The 26,888-nt window shown below is 37.5% G+C and overlaps 2 protein-coding genes and 1 long non-coding RNA gene across 10 annotated transcripts in view; 2 read left to right on the forward strand and 1 right to left on the reverse strand.

Moving 5' to 3' along the window:
- Positions 1-10,445, reverse strand: part of inpp5l (inositol polyphosphate-5-phosphatase L) — a 49,118-nt gene extending 38,673 nt beyond the window's left edge. For all 6 annotated transcript variants that reach the window (XR_015497258.1, XR_015497257.1, XM_087263848.1 and 3 more), the window contains 1 exon segment: positions 10,020-10,445. Coding sequence is in view for 4 of the 6 variants with exons in the window: in XM_087263846.1 (XP_087119972.1) it covers positions 10,020-10,079 (60 nt within the window). In the remaining 2 variants the exon portion in view is untranslated.
- Positions 1-26,888, forward strand: part of LOC147842795 (uncharacterized) — a 294,644-nt gene that overhangs the window by 30,881 nt on the left and 236,875 nt on the right. The gene's annotated exons all lie outside the window — the stretch shown is intronic.
- Positions 18,642-25,137, forward strand: LOC101885966 (C2 calcium-dependent domain-containing protein 4C). Of its 3 annotated transcripts, XM_087265184.1 has the most exons (4): positions 18,642-18,708; positions 19,643-23,534; positions 23,605-24,549; positions 24,729-25,137. In XM_087265184.1, exon 2 carries the CDS (start codon positions 19,693-19,695, stop codon positions 20,863-20,865), a length of 1,173 nt encoding a protein of 390 aa, XP_087121310.1. In that variant the 5' UTR covers positions 18,642-18,708; positions 19,643-19,692; the 3' UTR covers positions 20,866-23,534; positions 23,605-24,549; positions 24,729-25,137. The 3 variants fall into 3 exon arrangements, with proteins under 3 accessions (XP_087121310.1, XP_087121311.1, XP_087121309.1); XM_087265183.1 differs by lacking the exon at positions 18,642-18,708 and having other exon boundaries at positions 18,732-23,534; positions 24,729-25,116; XM_087265185.1 differs by having other exon boundaries at positions 19,643-25,108.

A 26,888-nucleotide genomic window follows, 5' to 3' on the forward strand; every position in this document is an offset into this window, starting at 1 on the left:
CATGGGTTTCATCAAGGTGCTCCGGTTTCCCCCACAAGTCCAAAGACATGTGGTATAAGTAAATTGGGTATGGTAAAATTGGCCGTAGCACATGTGTGTAAGTGGATGTTTCCCAGTGATGGGTAGCAGCTGGAAGGGCATCCGCTGCGTAAAACATATGATGGAAAAGTATGGGATTCATTTCACTGTGGCGTCCCCAGATTAATAAAGGGACTAAGCCGAAAAGAAAATAGATGAATAAAAGTATACATCTATATCTCCATGAAAAGAGAGGAATAATAATACAAAGATCTAATGCTTCATTATTTACAAAGGCACATTTTTTGTTTTTGGGGGAACGTTATACATAAATTAATTTAAACTCTTTAATAATGTATAATGAAAGTAATCATGGAGCCTGCCTTGTGGGCTAATGATGTTTTACAGCCTGCATATAAAATAATTTGAATGCCAAAAAAGATAATAAGCTTATGTTTCTTTAAAGAATATAAAGTGAATAAAATGTGGTGTCACTGATGCTTTAGTTGATATACCCTAATTAAATTTGCAAGCAGCATGGGATTTGAGGATCAGAATCATATCGGTTAAGCAGAGATGCAATTATGTGGTCAAATGTAAATTGAACCATTTTCAGAAATCAGATGAAGTGACCAGGTGTAAACAGACCCATATATGCAAACCAGGGCAGCCCAGATATGCTCAATGTCTGACATGTCCAGTGAATATGCTGGCCATACATGTCATGAACTGGGATGTTTTCAGTTTTCAGTTCTCATGCCGCACTTAAACCATTTCATTAAAAGAGATTTGTTTTAAAGATTACTTAATTTAATCTAAAATTAATGTTTTTTGTTTTAAGGGATGGTTTATTCGTTTAGTACAGTTTCCTAATTATTTGAGCAGGGATGCCCACTCAGTTCGGGAGGACTGATGTTTAAATAGAGCATGGGTGACAAACTCAGCTCTTGAAGAGCCACAGTCCTACACAGTTTAGTTCCAACTCTGCTTAAACACACCTGCTTGTTAGTTTCAAACAAACCTGAGGGACTCAATTAGTTTTATTAGGTGTGCTTAAATAGAGTTGGAACTAAACTGTGCAGAGCTGTGGCCCTCCAGGAACTCCTCCAGGAATTTGACAGCCCTGAAATAAAGCATGAGGATATCTGGACACAGCCACTGAGCGCCTGTAAACAGAAACTTGCAACACTTTTCTTGCCTCCAAGTTCTTCTCCTTGGATCACTGCTTTGGAACTGACACTGATGAATTTCAAGTGTTTTTTTAACTTGACATAGTTTCTAAACAAAACGTGGCGCTTAAGTGCGTTCATGAGACACAAGAAACGGTCATGACCTTTGCTGTTTCATTGTTTATGTTGTTTTGCTGCCTGTCCCGACCATTACCCTGCTTTTTGGACTATGCTCTGGATTACCTCCATGCTCCCGTATGTCCCTGTGTTAACATTGCCTGTACGACCATTCTGTTTAATAAACAGCATGTGGATCCTCACCTCTGTTGCCGACCCAACTAATTACACAAACTAGGAAATCTGAACAGTAACCAAGTATATTTGACCCTCAAATCCCAGTTCATTTGCCTTTTGTGAGCACTATGTACTGTGCCTAAATGCAGTTCATTTGGCCGGCCCTGGCCTGCTTAAAAGAGGTGAGCTAAAGCAGTTTCAATGGACTCAATTGTAACTCTTACCAGCAAGTTTTCAATTGCCTCGAGGACCATGTAATGACTTTTCTGGACATTTTCAATGATACATCTCTGCCTGACTGCATAATTATTTACTTTTTTTACCATGGACTTAATGAATCATTTGAATCTACCTTAATCCATTATGGTCCTTGGGAGTCTTTCCAGCAAGTCCTGGACGTGGCTCTACATGACTGCTTGGAAGAAGCTGGCCAAGGCAATAGGTTTCAATGGGTTCGAATGTTTTATGAACTCTAACTGTGTTTAAGTGCAGATTAGCTTAAAATATGTGGTCCACAATGTAATTTTAAGGCTTGGTTGTGTTTATAAGATGCAAAGCAATGTGTGCTCATGTTTCACTTGTACGAAATCACGTTATTTTTTCATATATCTCACTTTGATTATACACAGCTATTCAGCTAACATGAAAACGACTGTCATATTTCCTAGTTCCTCTAAAAAGGCCCGCCCTTAAGTGACTCTGATTTGTCATCGTCATAATGTGCTGCTATTCACCAATCGGCTCCACGTCACGGCTGTAAAAGCACGCACTTTTCTGCTGTGTAAACATGCAGTCAACCTCCTGCCTGCTCTAAAAAAAAATCTGACAAGTGTCTGTAACGAGTGAAAATGGGGTGCGGCTCCTTTAAGTGTTTGCCATTGTGTGTGCGGTGTAAATGTTGTCTGCGTCTATGTGTGTGTGAATGTGTGAACTTTCTGTAACAAGCGCGTGTGCGCGGGACTTTCTTTTTCTCTGATGCTTGGCTTAAGTTATTTTCTGCAATATATCGTGACAGAAGAATAAAGCACAAGATGTGGGATGCTACCTGTTGAGCCTTGATTTATTATTCTGCTACGACCCCAAGTCAGGTAAGCTAACCTGTATTATTTTAAACTCCATGCGTTACAAGACGGCTTTCACGTGTATCCAGAATACGCAAGTAATATGAATCATCCACATATCTTTTGCGACATCATTATCTGAGATGTGAAACACATCGAAAAGCTGCCTGAAAACAATCAGTGCAGTCCCTTGCGCGCACACACATAAGAGACACGAACGTGCTGGTGGAGTGTGTGTGTGTGTGTTTACAGCAGTTTGACTCATTAATATGAATTTGTAGCTCAATCATTTGCCCGCAAAGCAGCATTTCCCATTGTTTACATCATTGCTACAGCATATCGTTAACGCTAGACACTGTACGTCAAGATCAATTTTAGCTAATAAAAACACTTACTGGTTGTAGCTTACAGCTTCTGCTGAGGAGATTTTAGCAGAATCCAGCACTGAACTGGGAGAGATTCTGGAGCTGTTTTGTCAAATCATGCTTGCTGTGTATTTTATAATTCTCTGAAACATAATTATGATTGAACAGTAAGCACTTCTATCTTTGTGTCGTGACCTTTGGAAGCGCAAATACAGAAACAGTTGAAGCTCTGAGGAAACAGCAGTGCTTAGACGTATTTTTAGCTTCATCTCTGCTGTAACGTTACAGCGCCTCTGGCCACGGCCCCTACCTGCATGCGCAGTTTGGATGCGCAGTAACGAACTTTTGTGATCTCACAGGGGGCGGAAGTATTTTTTGTAGTCTCCAAAATTTGTTTATTGTAGGCTTTGCTAAGCTAACTCTGTAAAAACCAAGGTCTCCCTTTGCATTGAACTTAGAACTTTTTGCATTAAGAGATGTTGTTTATGTTCACACAGCTACATTACACATAAACTAAAGCTTAAAATATGATATCATAGTGGACCACCCCTTTAAAAAACGTTCTCACTTGAACACAAATTATAATTGGTTATTAAAAGAAATCTGCACATACAGTATATTGCCAACGAGAAAAATGTTAATCTATATATTCTTTAACTTGTTTACTTATTTTTATATTATTTTATAATAAAATATAACAACTAAAACATTAATGTTAGTATTTTAAAAATTGATTTGATTAGATTTACTCTTTTAAACCCATGCGTAAAAAAACAAAACTATAGTATACTTCAAAAACACTATAGCATACTTTTTACAATAGTAACTTTTATTATACTGTATAATATAGTAATATAGTAATCTGGGTAAATGAATGATACTGCATTCTGTAGTGTTATCTTAAACTGATAATACTATCTTTTGCTTAACTGTAGCAATTAGTAATTTTAATGATGAGGGAGTGGCAATGGAGGTGAAGTTCCACTTTCATTTTTATTATAAAGAATGGTCAGGCAAGTAGAGGTCGAGTCAGGTGCAAACAACAGTATAAAGGATAGTCTAAAAAGTGTAAATTCAATAAACAGGCAGAGGTTGGGGCAGGGGGCAAATAATCAAAAAACAAGAAAAAGTTTGAGAATCAAAACAGAGAACCAAGAACACATGTCCATGGCACAAAACAATATCCCACAATCAAAACATGTGAGTGTGGTGCTTAAATAGTGTGTGCAACGTGCTGCAGCTGTGTCATTGTAATCAGCGTCCAGAAAACTGTTGGAAACTGTTGGAAAACTGTTTCTAATATTGGATAACAGTTTATAGTTAAGATATAAACACTGACGTTTATGGTAAAGATTATAATCACTGTTTAATCGCTGTCATATGCTTTTAACTGGATGCTCAAAAGTGCAAGTTGTAGCAATTACATTATTTAACCGATAGTTAGCCAAGCAGCCATAAAAAATATGTTGCTGAATAATTTGTCAAAAAAATTACTTCTAGGGTGCTTTCTAGTTCTAGAGTTATAGAGTGCTTTCACATCTGTAGTTCGGTTCATTTGGTCCGAGCTAAGGACAACAAATGATACACTGTAGCATTTTCTGTTGTCTTTGGGTCCTTTTCACACCACACTGATTGCTTTAGTCCGAACCAGTTGAAAAGAACCAAAATGCAGTCATCTGACAAAACCATCACTCATTGGCCAGATATTATTGAACGTATTTCCTAAACTGCTAATCGATTGGTCAGAATTCATGTGCAAGAAAATGCCAATGGAACTCCCGCAAGTAAACAAACCGGCAGACACAAAATGTCGCTTTTTACTATGGAGCTACGACTGCGCTGGCTGATTGTATCCCTGCTCATAGTATACTATACTGTATAGTTTACTCATATTATACTAGTTTGTATACATCACTTTAGATAAACTATACATTTCGAGAATGAAGTGCGGTTGAAAAACAATGTTTTAAGGCATTGCAAATGACAAAGGCGCAACGCACGTCAGAAGCAGGCGTGAATTAATTTTGCTAAACTACGACATGGTCTTCTTCCGGAAATATTACCAACAATCCATCAGATAATGTTTTTCCCTTTCTCTCTTTCTCTCTCTCTGTTGGTAAAGCACTGTCAACAAATATTTAAAAATATTATTTATTAACAAAACAGATTACATATTTGGCCATACAATAAAACAAATTTAAAATACATTTGTATTTTAAATGTAACCAATATATAACCGAGTTTTGTGATCAATTACATTGGAGCATAATAAAGTCCCTATTTTCTGTGAAGCGTAACAAACACTGCATAGTTGTGTAGCAGATGGGGATACACAAAAATATACTTCTGTCGGAAAAAAATTGGTTCATTTGCCTGGACCGTACCCAAGTTTGATTGTCCCCCTTTGCCACCTTTTCGGTTGGTTTGTGTTCACACTGTCTCTTTTCTTTCTAAACCCCAGTATACTTGCGTCATCGAACTATTGTTTTGTTTGCGCTGTTGCTAGCTGATGGTCACGAAAGCAAAGCGCCGAAATGGAAAGACGTCCACACATCACGGTCATTCTGCTTTTATTCAATCTTTTAGTTTTGGACATACAAATAGCGACTCGCGTCAATCTGCCCAAAAAATATTATAAACATTCAGAACATCACACAGTGTCTGTAGAAGCTGTTTTTGGAGAAGACAAGCAGAAATTATCATTGTGTTTGCCCTGGCTCAGTCCCTCTTGTCACCAAGGTACAATATGTGACACACACACATAGACAAACACACACACACATACATGAACGTTATGAAAACGATAGTTTGTTGTACAGTTGGCGGTTCACTTCCGTTTTTTTACGATTGCATTCACATCAGAAGTGTACCATACCAGAGTTCGCATGAACTATACCCCAGACCACCGAGGCGGACTCGGGTACGGTTCACGGATGCGCACCAGAGTTCAGTAGACACGTTCACACTAGCTAAACGTACCATACTATGACATCAAACGAAATGTGCTAGTGTGAAAGCACCCTTAATGTTAGTTTATTTTTTGTTGATCTGTTACCTAGAAAATAAACACGAAGAACGAACTTTTGAGGTGAAGTCAAGTACTCCAGGACCAAGTACTTCCTCGCAGCTAATGAGCACCTCTCAAAAAATTTAACTACACTTCGCAAGGGCGTGTAACACAAGCTCTGTGATTGGTCGGCTTGGCAGCGCTGATGAATATGGGCGGAGATGAGAGCTGCGTGAGCCCGATGCAGTGAGTGTTTTACAGTTGTGGAATCCTGTAAAGAAGCTCCAGATGGAGACTTTGTTTTGTGTTTTCCTTATGATTAAAAGTGTTGAATGTCTGCCAATTCCAGCCTCAATATGAGCGAGTTTGAGCCACTTGTACATTAAGGTAGTGTTCAGAAACAAAACAAAACACCAGCAAAGAAACTCAACACAGAGAAACATAAACACTGTCAGCTAGCATTTCAGAATTGTTACTGCAGAGCAACAGAAACAGAAGTGCAGAAGTATAAATGCAATACTAAAACAGCAATGCAACAACTTTGGATTTGGCTAAGCATTTTAGAATGACCAAAAACATTTCAAAAAAACTTTTGCAGCATGAGATGCATTTCAGTTATTGACATTCAATCATGTTTTTAAAAGCATGAAAGTAATTGCATGCTGTTGTCTGTCGGCTCAGTCTCAGAGCAAAACACATACACACCAGAGTGCCTAAATGGTCAAATACATGCAAAAAAATGTTTAAATGCAGCACTTTACTCACACATAACTGAACATATAGTGCTAAGAATAAAACGGCATGTCATAGTGAAAATGTAAACAGAACTGAGTGGCTATTAAAGCGGCAGTACACTATTCCTGCTGTTAAGTGTTTTATCATTATTGATCATGATTATGATTAATCAATTATGATTATCTTTTTTTAAGTAACACTGTGATCCTGCGAGACACAACATTTCATTTCACTATATGTCTACACATGTAGCGAATGACAAAAAAGCTTAAACTTCTTTCTTTTTTTTATTTCAACTGATTTTTTACATTTATTTTACTTTGAACCATTGAAAAAAAAAACGTAAATGCATTAAATGGTAAACATTTTTTATTCATTACTATTCTATTTTTGAGGGCCAAAAGTTTTATATATTATAATGATGTTTTTGGGGTGTCACGGTGGCACAGGGGGTAGCATGATTGCCTCACAGCAAAAAGGTCGCTGGTTTGAGCCCTGGTTGGGTCAGTTGGAATTTCTGTGTGGAGTTTGCATGTTCTCCCTGTGTTCACGTAGGTTTCCTCCGGTTGCTCCGATTTACCCCACAGTCCAAAGACATGCACTATAGATGAACTGAATAAGCTAAATTGGCCGAAATGTATTTGTGTGAAAGAGTGTGTATGGGTGTTTCCCAATGTTGGGTTGTGGCTGGAGAGGCATTTGCTGCGTAAAACAAATGCTGGATAAGTTGGCAATTCATACCGCTGTGGCCACCCTTGATTAATCAAAGGGCTAAACCGAAAAGAAAATGAATATTTATGCTTACTTTATGTAGCCTATTCAAGTTCAGTAACAGTTGTCAATGCATGCAAGCTAATATATGAAAGTGAAATATAATGGGATGGTCTATAAAAAATGAACTGTTCAGTGCTCTTCTCACTGTTCGGTACACATGTGTTAAGATCAGTTTACGGTATTTATTCTGTTAGTATTATTATTTTTTTCTCTCAATTTTTTCTTTTCAAGGACACTCAGTGCAGGTGCATCCCTGCCGTTTCATAGCAAACTTGCGCGCAGAAAAGACATAATACTGTATGTGAACAGCCCCTGAAGAAGATTGTTGGTGTTGGTTATGGCCTATTGCAGTTTGTTCTATCTCATCATGGTTTCACTTTATTAATTTCTCCAGTGTACAGCGTATTTTTTCAGTTAATGTTGCAAACTTGCATGTTTCAGGTTTTATCAGATTAAAGATTTCAATGCAAGACATGACAAAAACTCAATGCTCGCTTGTGCATTTCTGCCAGCTCACAAATGTTAAGATATTTTTATATACATGTTCCTGCGCAGTTTTTTGATTACATAGCCTTGTTGAGAATAAATTTTTAATACTAAAATGCCCAAACTCCGTTCTGGAGGGCCTCTGTCCTACAGGGTTTAGCTCCAACTTGCCTCATCACACCTGCCTGGAATTTCTAGTATACCTAGATCTTGGCTGTTTCTCAATATGCGTTCTTCAGCTGTCTTGCGACCTCGTGTTCTCGTGTAACGTCATCATTAGCTGCCCAAGTTCAGTTCCAATACTCAAGACCGCAAGAACAGAGGATGCGTAAAATTTCCCTGATGTGTTCTTGATATCGAGGACACACCGATGCAGACTTGAGCACTTAACTCCCTCTGGAAGTCCCAGAAGTCATTGCGACTGGAGATGAGAAGCGCAGAATTTTATATCTATTTATAATTAAAGTTCAGAGATATAACTTATTTACCTCAGGAGTTTCCCTAAATGAAACGGTGAACATTATGAACATTACCATGGACATCTTAATAAAGGAATAAACACATTAAGAATGTTTTTTTTTTTTTCTGAAATTCGTTTTAAAATCTGTTTTATTTATATTGTGCAACGTATATTTATAATGTTCTCATGCAGAGTATATATTTTAAAAAGGGGAAAAACAATAAATCGTTGTATGAATGCTGTAATGTTTAAATAAGTTTCAGTTATTACAGTTATCACAGCCCTTGATTAGGGTGGTTAGAGCTTGATTAGCTGGTTCAGGTGTGTTTAATTGCGGTTGAAGTTAAACTCTACTGGAGTCTGGCCCTCCAGGACTGAGTTTGGGCACCCCTGCTATAAACAGTAGATTAGAAGGCTGTGTATTTTATGCTTATGATATGACACTTATGATGTGTATTTTATTTTATGATGTGTGGTATTTTAAAGTGTAAGAATTGGGCTTTTTATACCATGTAAACCGAATCAACCGGAAAACTGTGACCACACCGTGATACGAACTGAACAGTTTTGTGAACCGTCCCACCCTAAATAGGTGTCTTCAGTTCTAAGAGGGCTGCGGATCTTCAGTTTAGTTCCAGTCCTAATTAAACACACCTATTCAAACAAATGAGTTCTTTATGCTTTTCTTTATGCTTATTGACTGGCTAGGTGTGTTGAAACAGGGCTGGAACTGCGGCCCTCCAGAAGTTGAGTTTGACACCCCTGCCCTACATTATTTACCAATTATTCACAACATAAATCTGTCTTTATGAAATCTTTTGTTTCTTTTTTTTTTCTTTTTTTTCTTTTTTTGAGTTTAGACTAAACTGCAAGCTGCCTATTGCAGCAGCTCACATAACCACTTTCGCGGTAGTGCTTTGAACTGGCTTTCAGTTTCCTGTTTTATTTGAATACACACGCAGGCCAGGCGCGCGGTGTGTGATAGGTCATTAGACCTATAGGGAGGTGCTGTAAGACAGCACACGGTGGATGGGAAACGATATCACTCTAGACTGGGGACTCATGTGCTAGAAAGGCCCAACTGAGCGAAGAAACCCGACGTGTTTACTGCAGTACCACTAGTATAGAGGTGCCGCACGAGAACGTCCAACTGTATCACTGCTGAAAGAGGCATCGGGCACTCTCGAGCAGAACGAGCTCTCGTGTTCAAAAACAGCGAGACGCAGCATAGGCTTCTCGAGAAGCGTTTTATAAAATAATCTTCTTTCGGCGTCTTAAAACAAAACGCAGTAAAATGCAATGAGATAAGAGTCAACAGTATAGCGCATGTGTACATAGTAAATTAAAACAGCGCGAAATGACGCAGGAAGGCGTCACTCACAACGGCTGGCTTATACAAATAACGCAACTGAAATAATTTCGGGGCCGTTTAATACGGCAGCTTTTTAGGACGATGTGTTGGCCTATAATCATTTTACGATTGCTTTCAAAAGACACAGACAATGTTAGACAGCATATCAACTGCGTGGAGTTGCAAAGTAACCAGCTGTGAAATAACAAAGTTATAATATTTAGCTCCAGTAACGTTACTCATTTACAAGGCGCATCAAATGAAGCTAGAAAGTAATAAGGGGTTTAAGCGTTACTTACATTGTCAAACAGTGATCCCACGTTTGCAGTGACCAGCAAGATGTCCGTGTACATCTCCATGATAAGAACAAGTTGTAGAAAAGTCTAATCTGATGTAGGGAATCCCACTCGTAGCTCTTTAGAGCTAGAATAACAAACGGCTTACAGATAAGATTAGGAAAGACTAGCTATCTCGCTCTGAAGACAGAGCCCACATGAGCGACGACCGCATCTCTCGTCCTTCTGTCATGAGGAAATATATTCACTTTCACGTTTTTTACTTCTTCGCTTGCTCAACTCTAGACACGGAGATCTCCGCCTGTATTCATTGTAATTAGACTTGCATTTCTAATCGGAATTAACCAAGCTTTGAAGCATATAGTCTTGGAGTTCTTGACGTGCCAGGGAAAACCAAACTAGTTGCGCTGTCAGTGTTATGTTGCATGTGAAGCTCCGCCCCGCACATGTACTGTTACTGTGAGTTACTGTACAAATGCTAAGCGTCAAAGTTTCCGTGCGTCAGTCTAGTGAGGCAAAATATCTAGGCCTTGCATAGCATTTACTGAAACATATTTTTATCAGGGGTATTTATTTATATATTTATTTGTTTGTTTTTTGTTTGTTTTAATAAAAAAATAAATGAATAATTAAAAAGGACGAGCTTAAGGGGTAAAACATTTCAGAAAAAAAAAATTCAGAACTTTTCAAAAATGAATTTCATCGATTGCATGTTTACTGTTTTTATTCTAACAGGCAGTATAATGCTAGTTTAACCTTACCTCACAGATATTTTGGCCGACTCTAGAATTTATTACCCTAATTTATGAAGAAAAAAAATCCAACCATTTATCAAAAACAAGGCATCATTTGAAAGCTTTTCATTCATTTTTTGTAAATGCTCAAAAATGGGGTGTAGGGTAAGAGGTTAAAATGGCTGACTGAAGTGACAGGCCTGACAACTGAATGGCATTATTATTTCATTTATATTTTTTGTATATAATTATTAATAAAATTTTTATAATATTGTATATTTTTTATTTCACATATAATACAAATAAAAATTTCAACAAACATAAATTATACTGTAAATATAAAGTATTTTCTGTTTTATGTCAAAGGATTTACAAATAACAATTTTGCCCATTTGCTGCACTGCTTTTGTGTTGTTGTTGTTGTTTTTTGTTGTTTTTTTTTTGTTTGTTTTTTTTGTGTTTGACCAAGTTTATCAGTGACATTGTAGTACATATACATAATTGTCATTTATATTATTTATGAGTAATGGTGACTAACTATCCATTTTATATAGATTGCATTTAGATGGCACTAGTTAGTACAGCTAAGAGACAAAGGCAATGTTTGCCATGACTAAATGCAGACCTTGAGAGAAAGGAGACATCTTCAGAAAGAAAAGGAGAGATGGAGGCTGAAAAAAGACAAGGAAAAGAAAAAAAGAGCATACTTAAAGAGATTAAAAAAAAAAAATAGGATAACGGAACAGTTCCAGGGCCAGCAACAGGGTAAGGGACTGGACTAAGGTCTTTAAGGTTAGAAATGACTACAAACAAAATACCACTTCAATTTATAGCTTGGTAATAACAGAAGTTTCCATAGTATTATCCTGATATTACTGAGCCGTAATGTGATAGCAGTGTTGCATTTGCAATTTATTAAAAAAAATTTAAACAGGAAATTATTATATAAACACATCTGAGAAAATGTTTGTTACTCTCCTTAAAATATTAAGGTGGGGTTATATATCTACTACTATGTTTTTGAAAAAATCTCTTATCGAAAAGTATTATTTTACAACTATATTAGTGTCTCACAGTTATTCTGTAATTTTGTTCAGTACAGTTGGCAGAAAAGCTGCTCTCTTTAAAAAAAAAAACATTAAAATGCTTGCAGATCTGATTGCCAGACCTTTTCTGTAAAAATTGTTTTATAGAACTGTTCAAATTTACAGAAAATAACTGTATTTCATTAAGTGATACAATCTTAATTTACAAACATTTGAGTAACCTAATTTTATTTGCTGAAACTGACTACACTAAAATTAACCATCATTTGCTTATAAAACAATATTTGTAAGTCTTATTAATGTGAGCATATTGGTACTGAGAACCATAATAGATCAGTTCACAAGGAAAAACAATTAAATATTCAGTCATGCTTTATTCAATGCATTAATGTGTTCTTGTTCAATTTGCAAACACACTGTTAAAAATTTTTTTCTGTAAATTTTTTCTGTAAATTTTTCTGTAAAATATACAAAAGCTTTATAGAACTGTTAAAATTTGCAGTTTTCCAATAACTGATACAATAACCATTTGAGATTTATTGATTTTCTAAAACTGAAAATTAAATTAAACTTAATTTAGAGCAAAAGCAATATCCTCACTAGTGTCCACACTACAGTGTTGAACACTAATAGGCAGTGATTAAGTTAATAAGATAATTAAGTGTCTAATCAAAGAAAGATTGAGAATTATTGATGAACAAGCAGATGAAATCAATCGAAAATAAAACTATATATACATTATATATATATATATATATATATATATATATATATATATATATATATATATATATATATATATATATATTTTTTTTTTTTTTTTTTTTTTCCCTCAAGAGATCAGCAGAGGATCATTAAACAACTCCACACACATCAGGAGCTTCACTTATTACTGACTTTTGACCTTATTTCTACCGCCCACACAAGCCTGTCAGATTAGGGACTATAGTTATTAGCAAAACAATGAAAAACAGAGTGTGATACAAAAAAGTCTTTATCAACCTCCTTAATCCTTTAAACTAATATGACATACACACACATTGTCAATAGAGGGAGAGGCCATGAAGAGTCAGTAAAAAGTAAACAATAAAAGCATGACATTATAATAGCCTTTTCTATAAAGCCTGAAGGAAACATCAGCTTCATAATTGAAACACCATTGTAAAAAGGTGTAGATGTATCAGTTAATGAGACTAAGTTTGATTCTTGCATATCTTGTTTGAAATAACAAACATACACTTAAAACATACCTGTTTGAAGGAAAATACTGAGGCTGAAATTGGTATATAAAAGAGAAACAGTGTCAGTTTAATGATCTTTGATTAATGGGAAAATAGTCCTTGCACAAGCTAGGGTGTGGTTCAAGATTGCTGTTAGCTTGTGTACAAAAATAGGAAAAAGATGATGAGGTATTCTCTTTTAGGTGATTTCATCCCCTTTGGGGTTAATCCAATGAAAAAGCACACTGTTAAACCTAAAAGTCAAATTTACCTAAATGAAACAAGGGTAGTAAGTGTACTTAAAATTTACTGAAAGTTAATTCTACAAATGAGCATAAGAAGCTGTAGCTGTTTGTGTAATATCCACTAGATGGTGCTGCGGCCATTCTGAAGTGAAAAAGGACTTGAAAACTGGACATATAACCAGATACAGACAAAATTACTTGCAACGCAAGAGAAGTCAAAAACGAAATAAAAACTTTTCCTATGACAACTACATGTCATACACAGAAAAAGTCAGAATGACTAATAAATAAAATTGCTATATTTATTTAATTGATTTATGATATAAATGCATATGAAGAGTTCAATAAAAGAATTTGCTTATTAATTGTTTTTTTTCTGTAATTCAATATACAATTTAAAAACAAAATGTTTTATAGCTAAAAAAATATTTTTCTTAAATCATGTTTTAACATCGATACACTGCAAAAAGAGATGTATCAAAAACAATACAAATGTCATGTTGATGTCAATCTGACATATTGTGTAGATTTGTAACACACCATATGTCAGACATATGTCGTCCGTTTTTTTTTTATGCCTTTGCATAGATCTACAGTACATGTGTCATCTCCAGGCAAGAGGGCAGTTTTTATTTGTTAAATGAAATTATCATATTTTATATAAATATTAATTTATTTACCTCTGGCTTAGTCTCTGATTCAGCGGAATGAAACTATTCTGGCATATATTACACAGCAGATGCCTTTCCAGCTGCATCCCAGTACTGGGAAACACCCATACACACACACACAAACACACACAGACACACACACACACACACAGACACACACACACACACACACATTCACTATGGCCAGTTTAGTTTATTCAATTCATTTAAAAGCGCATGTCTTTGGGCACCCAGAGGAAATTCAGGGAGAACATGCAAACTGTGGAAAAAATGCCTACTGGTCTAACCAGGACTTGAACCAGCACAGCAACTTTCTTGCTGTGAGATGACAGTGCAGACCACTGAATCAACGTGCCATCCCAAAACACATAAATATTAAAAATCTAATCAGTTACTACATAAAACGTAAATAAGTAACAGTTGCTTTTTGTTCACCCAATCAGGTCATGCCTTTTCATTTTTTAATTCATCAACCATCCTCACACTATTTTTAAAAACCTCTTGCTTAATTTTAAAAAAGATGTGTCCACTAGTCTTTTATGCAGGTGCAAACATGTGCTGTATGAAGCGTGAGTGTCATTAACGTTCATCTTACGGTTTCTGCTTGTACTCAATAATGTAACATAATCAGTATGAGCTCATTTGGTACATAGTTTCATTCCTCAAATGTTTGATGTTAACCCAATTACATTATTATAATTTTTGTGATGTGATGATGAAGGTGGCTAATCATAAAGGTTTGAGTCTGAATGGCATTTTTGTCTTTAAGATGTTTTTTTTCCCATTGGCTAGCTGGCACAAAATGCCTCAACTGGTGCCCAAACATCTAATTCTGGACTGTGACAATGTGACAACTTATTTTGCATTTATTTCTACGCAACCCTCTATTTTTTTTTTTCATTTTTTTTTTAAAGGTTTCTGGAAGTTCTATCCATGCTGCATGGTAGGGGGATGGTAAGATTAGCTAATGCTAATGTGCTCTTCCACATGCCTGGACGTGTTCTCTGTGTTGCTGGTATGTTGCTGTGATGCTGGTCAATATTATAACTCTATTTTGTGATTTGTGCTATGTTGAACACTTTAACTGTTATTATTACTCAGTTTTGTGCTTTGGGTAGCTCATGTTTGTATCCGACTGTAGACTTTGGGGTGTTGTCATGAGTATATTGCTAGAATTTCATTTATATAAATGTCCCATTCCTTGAAGGAATGTGAATGGAAACTTAAGCATGTTGCTTGAACTCCATACCAAGGACCAAAGTAGATGGCTGATGTGTAACAACAGCAAAACGGTGATAGAAGTGCTCTTCCATGAATCCAAAATTCAAGATAATGCCAGCAGTATCACAAGCATTACCATCTGTCACCAAACTTAGTGAATTAACACCACTAAGTCTGATAAACAGACCGCAAAGCGTCCCTGAGATGGGCCAATAGGAGAAAAAGAACACAGACAGCGCTGTAGTAGACATGAAATGGTTAACGTGTCACGTGATTGTGGTGGAGGGTCACCGGGGTTACGTAGTGCGCATATAGGTGGCACCTGTTTGTTCACAACTCAGGAAGGAGAGAGAGAGGGGGTGAACGGGGACGCGGTACTCTTTGTTGACCAAACAAACTCAAACGAAATCAAACTTAAGCCCAAATCAAAGTCTACACTGTCAAAAGATCAAGGTATGTTTTATATTGTAAAGTAAACGAGTGATGACATTGGAACGACTTCTTGCCTTGTGTTCATTTGATGTTTGCATCACAAAACATGTCTCTGGTTTTGGCTCTCAGCTGTTACTCCACGTAGCCGCTACAAGCGCTATGCCTTCCAGCTCAGAAAATCGGTGCTTTTTGCCACAGGCTCAGAGAAAGTCAGAGTATGGGCTCCTTTCTCTCACAGTCCCACCTCCCCCTTTGGGCTCTTGGGTAGAAGTTAAGATTAAACCTCTTATTTTTCACTCTTCTTCAGGATGTGCCACCTCACGGGGTGAGCTATCCCATCCCTTGCTGCCCCACTGCTGGTGGGTCAGTGATTGAGCCGATCATGTCACTCACACAGGCTCCACCAGCCTGGTTAGCGCTGCCCAGCCAGTTGCACTCATTCTGACATTCAGACTCAGCAATGCGATTCAGTTGCTAAACGACCCCCAAGTTCAAGGGCGTGTATGACACCAGGGTCAGCCCTCTGTCCGCCCCTGTCTTGTGCGAGAAGATTGCTGTCCTCCTGGCAAAGGATGCAATTTAGTCAGTCTCTCCAGCCAAGATGAGGTATCAGTTTTACAGCGTGTACTTCATTGTACCTAAAAAGAGTGGTGGGTTATGACCAATCCTAGTTCTGCGCATTTTGAGCGGCTGCCTTCACAAGCAGTTGTTCAGAATAATCACACAGAAGCACATTCCCTGGTGCCTCAGTCCTCAGGATTGGTTTGCGGCTATAGTTCTGAAGCATGCGTATGTTCATGTCTCTATTCTTCCACGCCACCATCAGTTTCTGTGGTTTTCGTTAAGAGTCGAGCATGACAGAGCAAAGTCCTCCCTTTCGGGCTCTTCCTGTCTCCACAGGTTTTCTCCAAGCTCACAGAGGATGCCCTAACGCCCCTCTGGCTTGCGTGCATCTGCATACTCAAGTATCTCGACAACTAGCTGACTTTAGCTCACTCGTGGGATCAATTGGTTATGGACGGGGACAGTCTGTTTTGGCGCCTCAACCTTTTAGGGTCTCAGGTCAACTGAGAAAAGAGTAGCTTGCCCCCACACAGAGCATCTCTTTTCTTGGATTGTAGCTGGACGCAATCACCATGTCGGCAATCACCATGTCGGTGCGCCTCTCCCAAGAGCACGCCGGGCTGACACTGACCCATCTGAGAGAGTTCGACAGGAAATAATGTCAGAGGCTCCTGGGGCATATGGCATCCGCGGCCGCTGTCATGCTACTCAGATTGCTTCAAATAAAACCGCTTCAGCATTGCACACGGGCACGCACTGGGTGGTTGTCACCCCTCTGTGTCGCCGTGGCCTCAGTCGTTGGATGGACCCTGTGTTTCTACAGGCCTGTGTGCCTCAAGAACAAGAGTTCAGGCATTTCGTCATTCAGACGGATGCTTCCGGTACGGGCTGATGGGCTGTGTGTTGCGACAATGCAGCTGCGGGTCTATGGAAAGTACCCCTGGTTGCATTGGCATATCAATTGCTTGGAGCTGGTGGCAGTATATCTTGCGCTGCACCATTTTTTTTACCAGTGCTAAAGGGGAAAATTGTGCCTCTCTGGCTCAACCGGACCTGCAAATCAGAACCCTCTCTCCTCGTGACGGCTCTTCCCTGGCAAATACCTCTGAGGAAGTACTTCTTCTCTGGGACAGGCACCCGCGCCCAGATCTCTGGAACCTCACATGTGGTCCATAGATTTAGTGCGGAGGACTTAGGTGACCTAGTGGTTTGGTACCACTCAGACTAGAGCACCTTGTACAAGGCATGTCTACACCCTAAAGTGGAGTCTATTTGCTGTGTGGTGTGCTTCTCTCCAAGAAGGACCCCGGACATGCCAGATCAATGTGATGCTATCCTCCTTCAGCTGGCTGGAGGTAAAGCTGTCCCCTCCGCACTGAAGGGTTGGCGTTATGAACAAAGCGGGGATCACAGCGCTGGGAAAGCATTGCCTCATCATCCAGTTCCCAGAGGTGCGAGATGCTGGATGATTAAAAATAATTCCTTTCCCCCTCTTATGCCCTCTTGGATATCTCTCTGTAGGTGAGGTCTGCTCGATTGACTAAAATTCGAAGACTCTATCTACAGTAGGTAGACAGTTCTGCTGGTTGCATTAGCATCGGTCAAGAGTGTCGGGTATCTGGAAGCATTTTCCGTTAGCGAAGTCTGCCAGAAATTTGGGCCAGCCCATGTTTTTTTAAGACTCTGGCCCATCCAGGTGCCTGAGGTTCCTATTGTGCTTTTTTCAGACCACATAGTGAACCTGCAAGCGATGGCCATGGAGAAGAATACATTAAATAACTATATAATTTATGTGTAACTATATAGAATATAATTGTAAAAAAAATTATTATTGGCCATGTCAATAAAAAATGAAATTGCACTGAATTCTAGACATGCGCTATAGGTGAATCGGGTAAGCTAAAATTGACTGTAGTGTGTGAAAGTGCATGTGTGTTTCCCAGTAATGGGTTGCAGCTGAAAGGGCCTCCGCTGCGTAAAACATATGCTGGATAAGTTGGTCGTTCAATCCGCTATGGCGACCCCAGATTAATAAAGAGACTAAACCAAAAAGAAAATGAATGAATGAATGAATGAACAAATTAAATAGTGCTTTAAGACAACAACTGCTCATGTTCATTTTGTACAGTGTAGTTCAGCTGTTGTTTGGGAACCCCACACCCCAGACTGTTTTCTGAGGAAAGTTTTCTCTTTGAAGTGACACAAGCGATGTCATTGTTGACCTTTAAATGTGAAAGGGAAAAAGATATATATATATTTAATTATCCATAACCATCTGATCTGAGATCAGTGTGGCTATCTGCGATATAACTGTTCTAGGGAAGGGTATTGGGTGTGAGGCTTGTCTGAAACCAGTTGTGGCCAATTCAGATTAAAAAGAAATGTCAAGCTTCATACAGAATAGAAAGGTGGCCTTTAGAATAGAACATGTAGTGTGATTGGCTACTGTGTATAAAAAAATAAATAAATAGAAAAAGATAAACAGATAAACTGAACATTAAAACTTTCACATTCAGTTAAACATAGACGCATAACTCTACCACAGATCATCCAAAACAGGTAAGGACAAAATTCATTATTATTTATAGACATCTTTGACTTCAAGTGAGCAATATTGTAAAGACATAAAATAAATGAATAGAGAGAAACAGATAATGGCAGTATTTTTAAGTGGTTAATAATGTTTAGTAAAGTGTTTTCTGTTTTAATATGTTTTAATATGTGATGGATAAAACTGTGATGGAATTGTGTTTAGATATTTAAAGATTAAATTTATTTTTAATCACTAAAATTGCAATAATCCTAATTGTATTTTAATTAGTGTAATGCATCCCTGTTGAATAAAAGTATTAATTAAACAAACAACAACAGCAATGTAGAAAAGTGTATGAATAACAATTGTGCCTTGTTTATATACAAGATTTTATCTTCATCTAAAAACGACAACAGTAAATGATTATACTACTGTGGGTCACAAAATAAAACATTGTATGGGTCAAAATTGTACATTTTTATTTTATGCCTAAAAGTCATTAGAATATTAGGTAAAGATCATGTTGCAGAAAGATATTTTGTAAATATATTCCATAAATACAAAACTCTTTTTTGAATAGTCATATGCATCACTAAGAACTTAATTTGAACAATTTTAAAGGCAATTTTCTCTATATTTAGATTCTTCAAAACCATCAGATTCCAGATTTTTAATTAGTTATATCTCAGGCAAATATTGTCCTATCCAAACAAAAATCCTGGAAAGCTTATTTATTCAGCTTTCATATGCACATTTCATTTTCCAAAACTGTTTGTGGTCCAGGGTACCATATATGAATTGTATTATATTTGATTCTTTAAAATATATAAAGAGTGTTGTAAAAAATTGTTAATTATTTAAATAAATAACGCTCATTCATAGCAAAAAAGGAGCAAAGTGTGGAATGTTGGACATTAAAAAGCAGAAATAGGTGAGTTTATGGAATTTCTTTCACACTAGCAGGAAGAGAACATATCGTCAAGTGCGTAGGCTGATCATCATCATTCAAAATGTGGATCCTTCAGAAAGTGCAAGAAGGAGCGCAAAATCTTCCATTGCAGATCAATCATCTCATCAGCAGCAATAAAGAGGAGCTTTCAGCCAGATTACAGACCAACATTCTCAATAAAATGCACAGTAACGTCCTCACACAGGATAAAATTCCAGATTTTTTCCTGCCACCCAAGTTGGCCAAGCGCTGCTACATGGTAGACACAGAAAAAATCTCACAGTGTTTGAATGAAGAAAAAAAAGTTGTCAACACACCAAAAACACTATTGCCAAGACCTGATACTACCCTGCCACTGAAAGCAAGTATGAACAGATCAACAACGGCTTTGAACAAATTCAAACCCCTTCCATATTCAATGACATGCTTTGAGTCTGGTTTGTTTGAGAGTCCAAACACACGTCGAAAAGAATCATTGTTCCATTCTGCGCTGACCAGTTACAAAGTAGAGAGAATGACCATCAAATCAAATAAACATTCCTCTAGTGAAGTGATGATGGCCAACACTGAGAGTGACACACCCTCTGCAGACTCCTCCCCTTATTCAACAACAACACCACCACTCAGAAGAAAGGATTTCACAGATGAATACACATTTTCTGAAGATACACTTCAGAAAGATCTTAATGCTTCAATGAATGAGAAAAAGAAAGTTCACTCCACTCCAGACAAAAAGCTTATTTCAAAGGTCTTTCAGCATGCCAAAGTTCTTCAAACATCCCATTGCAGCAAACTAGCCCCACCAGTCCAGTTCCCACTGGACATGCTGCACTGCCAAGAACGCTTCCACCAGGAGCATGTGCTTCCTCTTCCTCAGCGAGGCAAAGTGCGCATCTCTGCCTTCAAGTGCAGTTCAGCTGGAAGCTCTACAACAATTCGCATTCGTGTTGTATCAGTGGAAGACTTGCGAGATCCTGGAGACCTTCGACCACTGACCTGCAGCTTGACCCTGACCATAATCCCTGGCAAGCTACAGCAACAAAACAGTGCCATCATCAGGAACTGCCGTAACCCTGTGTTCAATGAAGATTTCTTCTTCCAAGAGCCAGAGGAGCATGGCAGTCTGAAAGATTTTGCCCTCAGACTGAAGGTCTTGGACAAGGCCTCAGGACTGGGCAGAGGAATGGTGCTAGGTATTGTCATCAAACCTCTCTATCAACTAGTGCCACTGTAAAAAGACATTAGGTACGTCCCAAATTGCATACTTATGCACTATTTCCAGTGGTTCCCAACCTTTTTTGCCTGAGACCTCCTTTTCCCCTGGAAAATATTGTAAGCGCCCCCTCCACATTTAACAATATTATCGCTCATATAAGTTTGCAGTAACGATGACAAAAAGTTTTGTTTTCAAACAAACAGTATGTTTATTACTATATCTATACATGTTTATGCACAAATAATTGCCTACAGTAAAATATAAAAGCAAAACATTAGTAGGCCATTTATAACTGAATATTGCAAGCATTTTAAATTGGCCCTATTTGGAATTCAATAACAAAAATATCAGTATTTACACACATGTATGAGGTAAAAAAAATAATACAGGTTACTACAATTTATATTTGCATGTTATTTGTTTTCCTCTATCAATTAACATTAATATAAGGATTATAACATTAATATAAGATATTAAGGCCTTTTTGTGGAGAATGAATTACAAATGTGTCCATTTTTGGTCACCAAGGGCAGTAATCCTCAACCTTTTTATCACCACGGACCATAGTGCATTCACCTGATTTTTTGACAAATAGGTTGCAAATCCATTCCCTGGCAGTTCGTGGGTTATTCGTTTGGGCCTTTACCCCTTAGCAAAGAAACTTTCCAAAGTCATCTGTTTCTTAATTATTTTGCTGCTTGTGGGTTAAATTAATAAAAGACTTTTCAAAATAAAAAAATCATTTAGACTCAAATAATAAATAAAACGGAAATAATTAATGATTTCTTGTGCAGCCTGGAACCAATTGGCCCGGTGGTTGAGGACGACTGAGCTTGGGGTAAAATGAAATAAGGCAACGGCTGCGTCCGAAACCGCCTACTACTCAGTAGGTACTGCATTTGAATTTAAACGTACTAGTCTGCCGTTAGAAAAGTACGTTCTGTACAGTATGAATGTGAAAAGTATAAATGGAATTCGGACGTACTATATCCGCCATTTTGTCATGGTCACGTGACCTACCTGCGTCAGTTGCGTCGCCTCACTTCCATTCATGAATTCTCTCACGGGGCATTATGGGATAGCACAGCGTGCATGGGATGCGCACTTCAGAATCAGAAGTAGTAAGTCATCCGGGTACTTCTCGCCTACTGATTTTCGAATTCTATGAATTCGGACATACTACTCGGCTCGCATACTGATTTGAACATACTATATAGTATGAAAGTATGCGGTTTCGGATGCAGCCAACATGAAAATTCTCCTAATTAACCAATGACCTTAGAAATTTGTACAAATTTGACGCGACCCCTCACAGAGCTCACTGAGGCCCCCTTGTGGGCTGGGACCTTACTGTTGGGAACAACTGCACTATTCTATGTCATTTTGTAGTATAAATAGTGTAAGTTTTTCATTCACACTGAAAACTCTAAAAATAATAAGTGCACTTTAAATATTCAGATGGTACGCTTATTTAATCGTTAAAATTAAGTTTGGAATTTTGGACACTTCACACACTCAACAGTCGCAGCTTTGCTCATGTAGCAAAAGGGGTGGAGCTTTCAGGTACTGATGTGGGATTACTTTATTTTGGATTGTGAAAGCAAAATTCTCCTACGAGAGTGATTATACTGCCTCCCGATGGTGAATGTGGTTATACTTATGAGAGGTTTTATTTAAAGGGTCACGAAACACCAAAACACATTTTTTTGAGCTGTTGACAGTCGTATATGTGTCCCACACTGCTAAAAATACTATTAGGACACCTATATTTCACTAAAAAGTGTAAATTGGTTGTTTTTGCGTTATTTCAAGCAAATTCGTACTTCCGGTTTGAAACAAATTTTTGAAGCTGCGTCACGGTCATGACATAATAGCGTTGTATTCCAGCGTGCAGACTGGGCGTCTGTGCCAGAGTGTGTCTTATTACATCTTACAGTGTGATGCATTAATGCATGAGAAAGGCTTAGTTCAAACCAATCAGCGCGCTCTATTGTGCAACTTCATTAATATTCATTACTGTCACAGTGTTTAGACGACAGACACACCACGTTGTATTGGCAAAACAAGCGTGAAATGTTGCTTTTATAGTTTGCTGCAGTTAAGTTTTGTTTTCATTTTCTCTCTGTGAGAGCTCACCTGGAGTCACGTGTGGATTAACAGTGTACGCGACGCTCGACAACAATAACTTACGTGTCTAAGGAGGATTATTGTTTACCTGAGAGCTGTTCTCATGTTCTCATGTGAGCAGTTCAAATGTATGTTATCGACGCCTAATCTCTCGCTATACACTTTACTATTAGGGTGTTTAAACCTTTGAATCAAAATTTGAAGCAGTCACGTGGGTATAGGTGAAAATGAAGCTTCGGACATCACTGATCACGTGATGATGGCAAAACGAATCAAGCTCCAGTACACAATTAGAGCAAAACAAAGGAATAATAGCATAGCCTACATGCAAAGTCATGATAATTATATACCCAAATAGGAATTTACCACTAAACACCGAGTAGACGCGCACCTCAATTTAAAGTACAGATAGCGTGACCATCTCTTTCTGAACCGCAGATGGCGTGACCGCAGTTGCAAACGCTGAGATCCGGATTCGCTTGTAGTCTCCTCTTAATAAAGACGTGGCTCTAGTTGCTGATGATTGTCCTGTCTCTACAGATTTGGTAAGTGAGCTACCAGTGCTCTTTGTTTATACAGTTTGTTCGTATCGAACTAAGTTAACTATTGCACCGAGTGTAAACATGTTAGCACCGCAACCAAACTTTAACCTTGTGTAGGGTTTTCACCGCATTTAGTGACCGGAAAAACACACGCTGCTTTCTGACGCTACCTGCAGTGTGCATCTAAGTTTCTGGGAAATACGGAGGGTTTTTTCTCTCATTCGCCGTGCGGTATCAAACATTGCATGAAAAATACACGCTTAGATCAGTTCCTCGAATCAAATATCTCGTTTGTCGCAAGGGGCATGAATGAATTCCCTGAATGAAAGAGCCAAACTGCAGTTAATGTCCACCTTTTAATAATTTGGCAAATAATTCGACTACAGATGTCCATGTAGGTTAAACACCATCCCTTTCTCCTGTGTGTGTGTGTGTGTGTGTGTGTGTGTGTGTGTGTGTGTGTGTGTATTTTAACTCTGAAACTCGCGCGTGCCCAAATAGACACTCCCACACCATCCCACTTTAGTTCCTCCGACACTCCCCCCTAAACAGAGCTGGACACGCCCACTTTTCTGACTTTTTCCAAAGTAGAGGTGTAAAAACACCCTGCTGAAACCAGGGGGTTTCATGGCCCTTTAATAGTTTGGTCATTTGGTTCACTAATTCGGCAATCGTCAAAGTCATCTGGGAAACGGTTTGATTTTGAAATGGAAAACATTCGTATTCCATTTGGGATGACACTACATACATATACTATGTTGTTGAGTGTGTAAGTGCATAAATACATAGTGCATAGTGTGCCATTTGGGACACAGCTACTGTGTCTTATGGGAAAAAAAAAACATAATGTGTTCCAGATTCCTTTTCTTAAACTATTGACTATGATAAAGCTGGTTGTAGCTTTAAGTTAGAATTTTTGAGCAATAAAGGATCATAATTACATGATTAAAAAGTCTGGTTTATTGATCAGGCAAACATGTTACTTAAAATTGAATAAGGCTTAAATGTAGTCTATGGTGTTACAGAAGTAAAGGTCAGGCCCGTGCAGAGACCGTCCAAAGGGCATGTGCAGGATAAATTTTTGGAAGGGGGGGATTGGTGCAGATCGCGGGGGCACTTTTGATCATTTTGGAAGGGCACTTTCTATCCAACACTAAAAAGGGCATGTGCACTGCACAGGTTGAGCTCTATGTGTGCACGTGCCTGGTAAAGGTGATGACTTAAATGCATAGTCAAAAAGAAATATAACCATTATTGATGCTTTGCTTTTCAAATGAACTAATAATTCATAGATGTTTATACACAATTATTAAATATATGTAATAAGTAAATAAGTGTTGCATTTAAAAGCCAGTGTTTTTGAATGAAGTATCTAATGTAGAGAACTATGTTAATATGCATGCTTTTTCAGACTTGGTCTTATGGTTTGTTTGTTTGTTTGTTTGTTTGTTTGTTTGTTTGTTTTTAAGTGTGTAACATTTACAGCAAAAGAAATTGTTAACTGCAAAAGTTTGCTAGTGTATTTTGGGCTAATTATTATTTTATCTTAGCTGTAATGACAAAAAAATTAATAAAAACAAATTTTGCATATTAAAATATCTAATCAATGTTGTGCTAAATCATAATGTTTTAATTTTTGGTTGTGTTTTATTCTCTTTAAAACAAGGGTTTTAAACTCAGTTTCTTGAGGGCCACAGCCCTGCACAGTTTAGTTCCAACCCAACTCCAACATTCTTACCAGTAGGTTTCAAACAAGCCTGAAAGACTCAATGGGATATATGCACACAGACTTTTAATTTCAATCAGCCAGCCCTTGGCCTTCCGGTCAATTGTCATCCAATACAAAATCGCTGTGTTTAAGATCAGATTTCTTAAAAAAACAGTGATCTTCACTTTTTTCTGCACCATGTCTTTAAAATATGGATATTTATTTTCCCCCAGTATTTTCAATGGAGTTTTTGCACAAGCAACTAATGATGGTGCTAGAGTTCACACAGATTTTCGTCACTTTTTACAACCAAATAGAAGCTTAAGTCTATTTATGGATTTATGGTTATAACATGGATGCTGTAAAAAGAACCTTATAAAATTGAAAAAAAGGCACATAAAGCTCACACCAAAAAGCTCATCATTGGCTAAAAAGCACTAACTGTGCATATAGCCCATTAGTTTGATCAGGTGTTTAATTAGGGTTGTAACTGTGCAAAGCTGCGGCCTTCACAGAATATTTTAAATCTAAAGTTAAACGTTACAGTTATTTTTCTGTTAGTTACCAAAGCACAATTTCTTTAAATGTAAATTAAATATTTATTTATTTATTTCATTTAGTTTATTATAGGCTAACAGTTAACTTTTAAGAGTCAGGTTTGATCTGGGCTTCTCTCTGTCTACACAAAACCACACTTTTTCTCTTCATGGTTTCGCTATTTGTCCACACTAAAGCACAGTGTCAGGTGACTGAAACCAAAACTTGAAAATTCAGGCCTTGGGTCCGTTCTTTGTACACGGATTACTCAATTAGCTGGATTAGGATATAACGATTCGACATGAAGCAGGATCTTTTAGTTCTTCAAAATTCATCTGAAACTTGTTGTCATAGCAGCAGTTCTGGTAGCTCAAACCTGCTTGGGAGCTGGTTCATTTCATATAAACAGGATTAGATTGGGTTATTTCAAGCAAAGATAATATTGAAAGTATGTACTGAATGCTGAGATATATATATATATATATATATATATATATATATATATATATATATATATATATATATATATATATATATATATAGTATAAACACATGGGAAAATAGTAAATATAAAAAGTAAAAAAAATATAAAACTTATGCAATCTGAATTCCAAAATAAAAGTACAAAGACTGCCACCTGGTGGTTCAAAGAGAAAATGTATTGATATGAACTTTTTAGATAAAACGCGTACATACACAATATTCAATACACAATAATTTTTGCAGTCATGGACATGTTTTCACCGCTAATATGCTGATGATATGATGCTTAGCAAAAGTTGCAGACTCCTTTACCGATTTCAAAAAGCTTTTTTGATGCAAAATTTATTTTTATATAGATTTATACAGTTATCCTTAAGTCGATTAAAAAAACTTGAGTAGGCCTAGCCTAATAAAAATCTCTAGTGTAAAAACTTGTCGTGGCAGATTTAGTTTTAACTGATGCTAATTTACAAACCTTTGAGTTAATTATTATTATTTGCAGAAGCCCACTACACTTTCCACTTTTTTTTCACCTAGCCCCTTTATTCATAACGGGTCGCCACAGCAAAATGAACCGACATCTTGCTCATCATAAGTTTTTCTTCCAGCTGCAAACCAATTCTGGGAAATATCCATACACACTC

The sequence above is a fragment of the Danio rerio genome, chromosome 8 (assembly GCF_052040795.2).
Source record: "Danio rerio strain M-AB ecotype USA chromosome 8, GRCz13ab, whole genome shotgun sequence".
Lineage (NCBI taxonomy): Eukaryota > Metazoa > Chordata > Actinopteri > Cypriniformes > Danionidae > Danio > Danio rerio.

Bases quoted from the DNA above. Each gene is read 5' to 3' on its own strand.
- LOC101885966 (XM_087265184.1), top strand. From the start codon at position 19,693: ATGTGGATCCTTCAGAAAGTGCAAGAAGGAGCGCAAAATCTTCCATTG.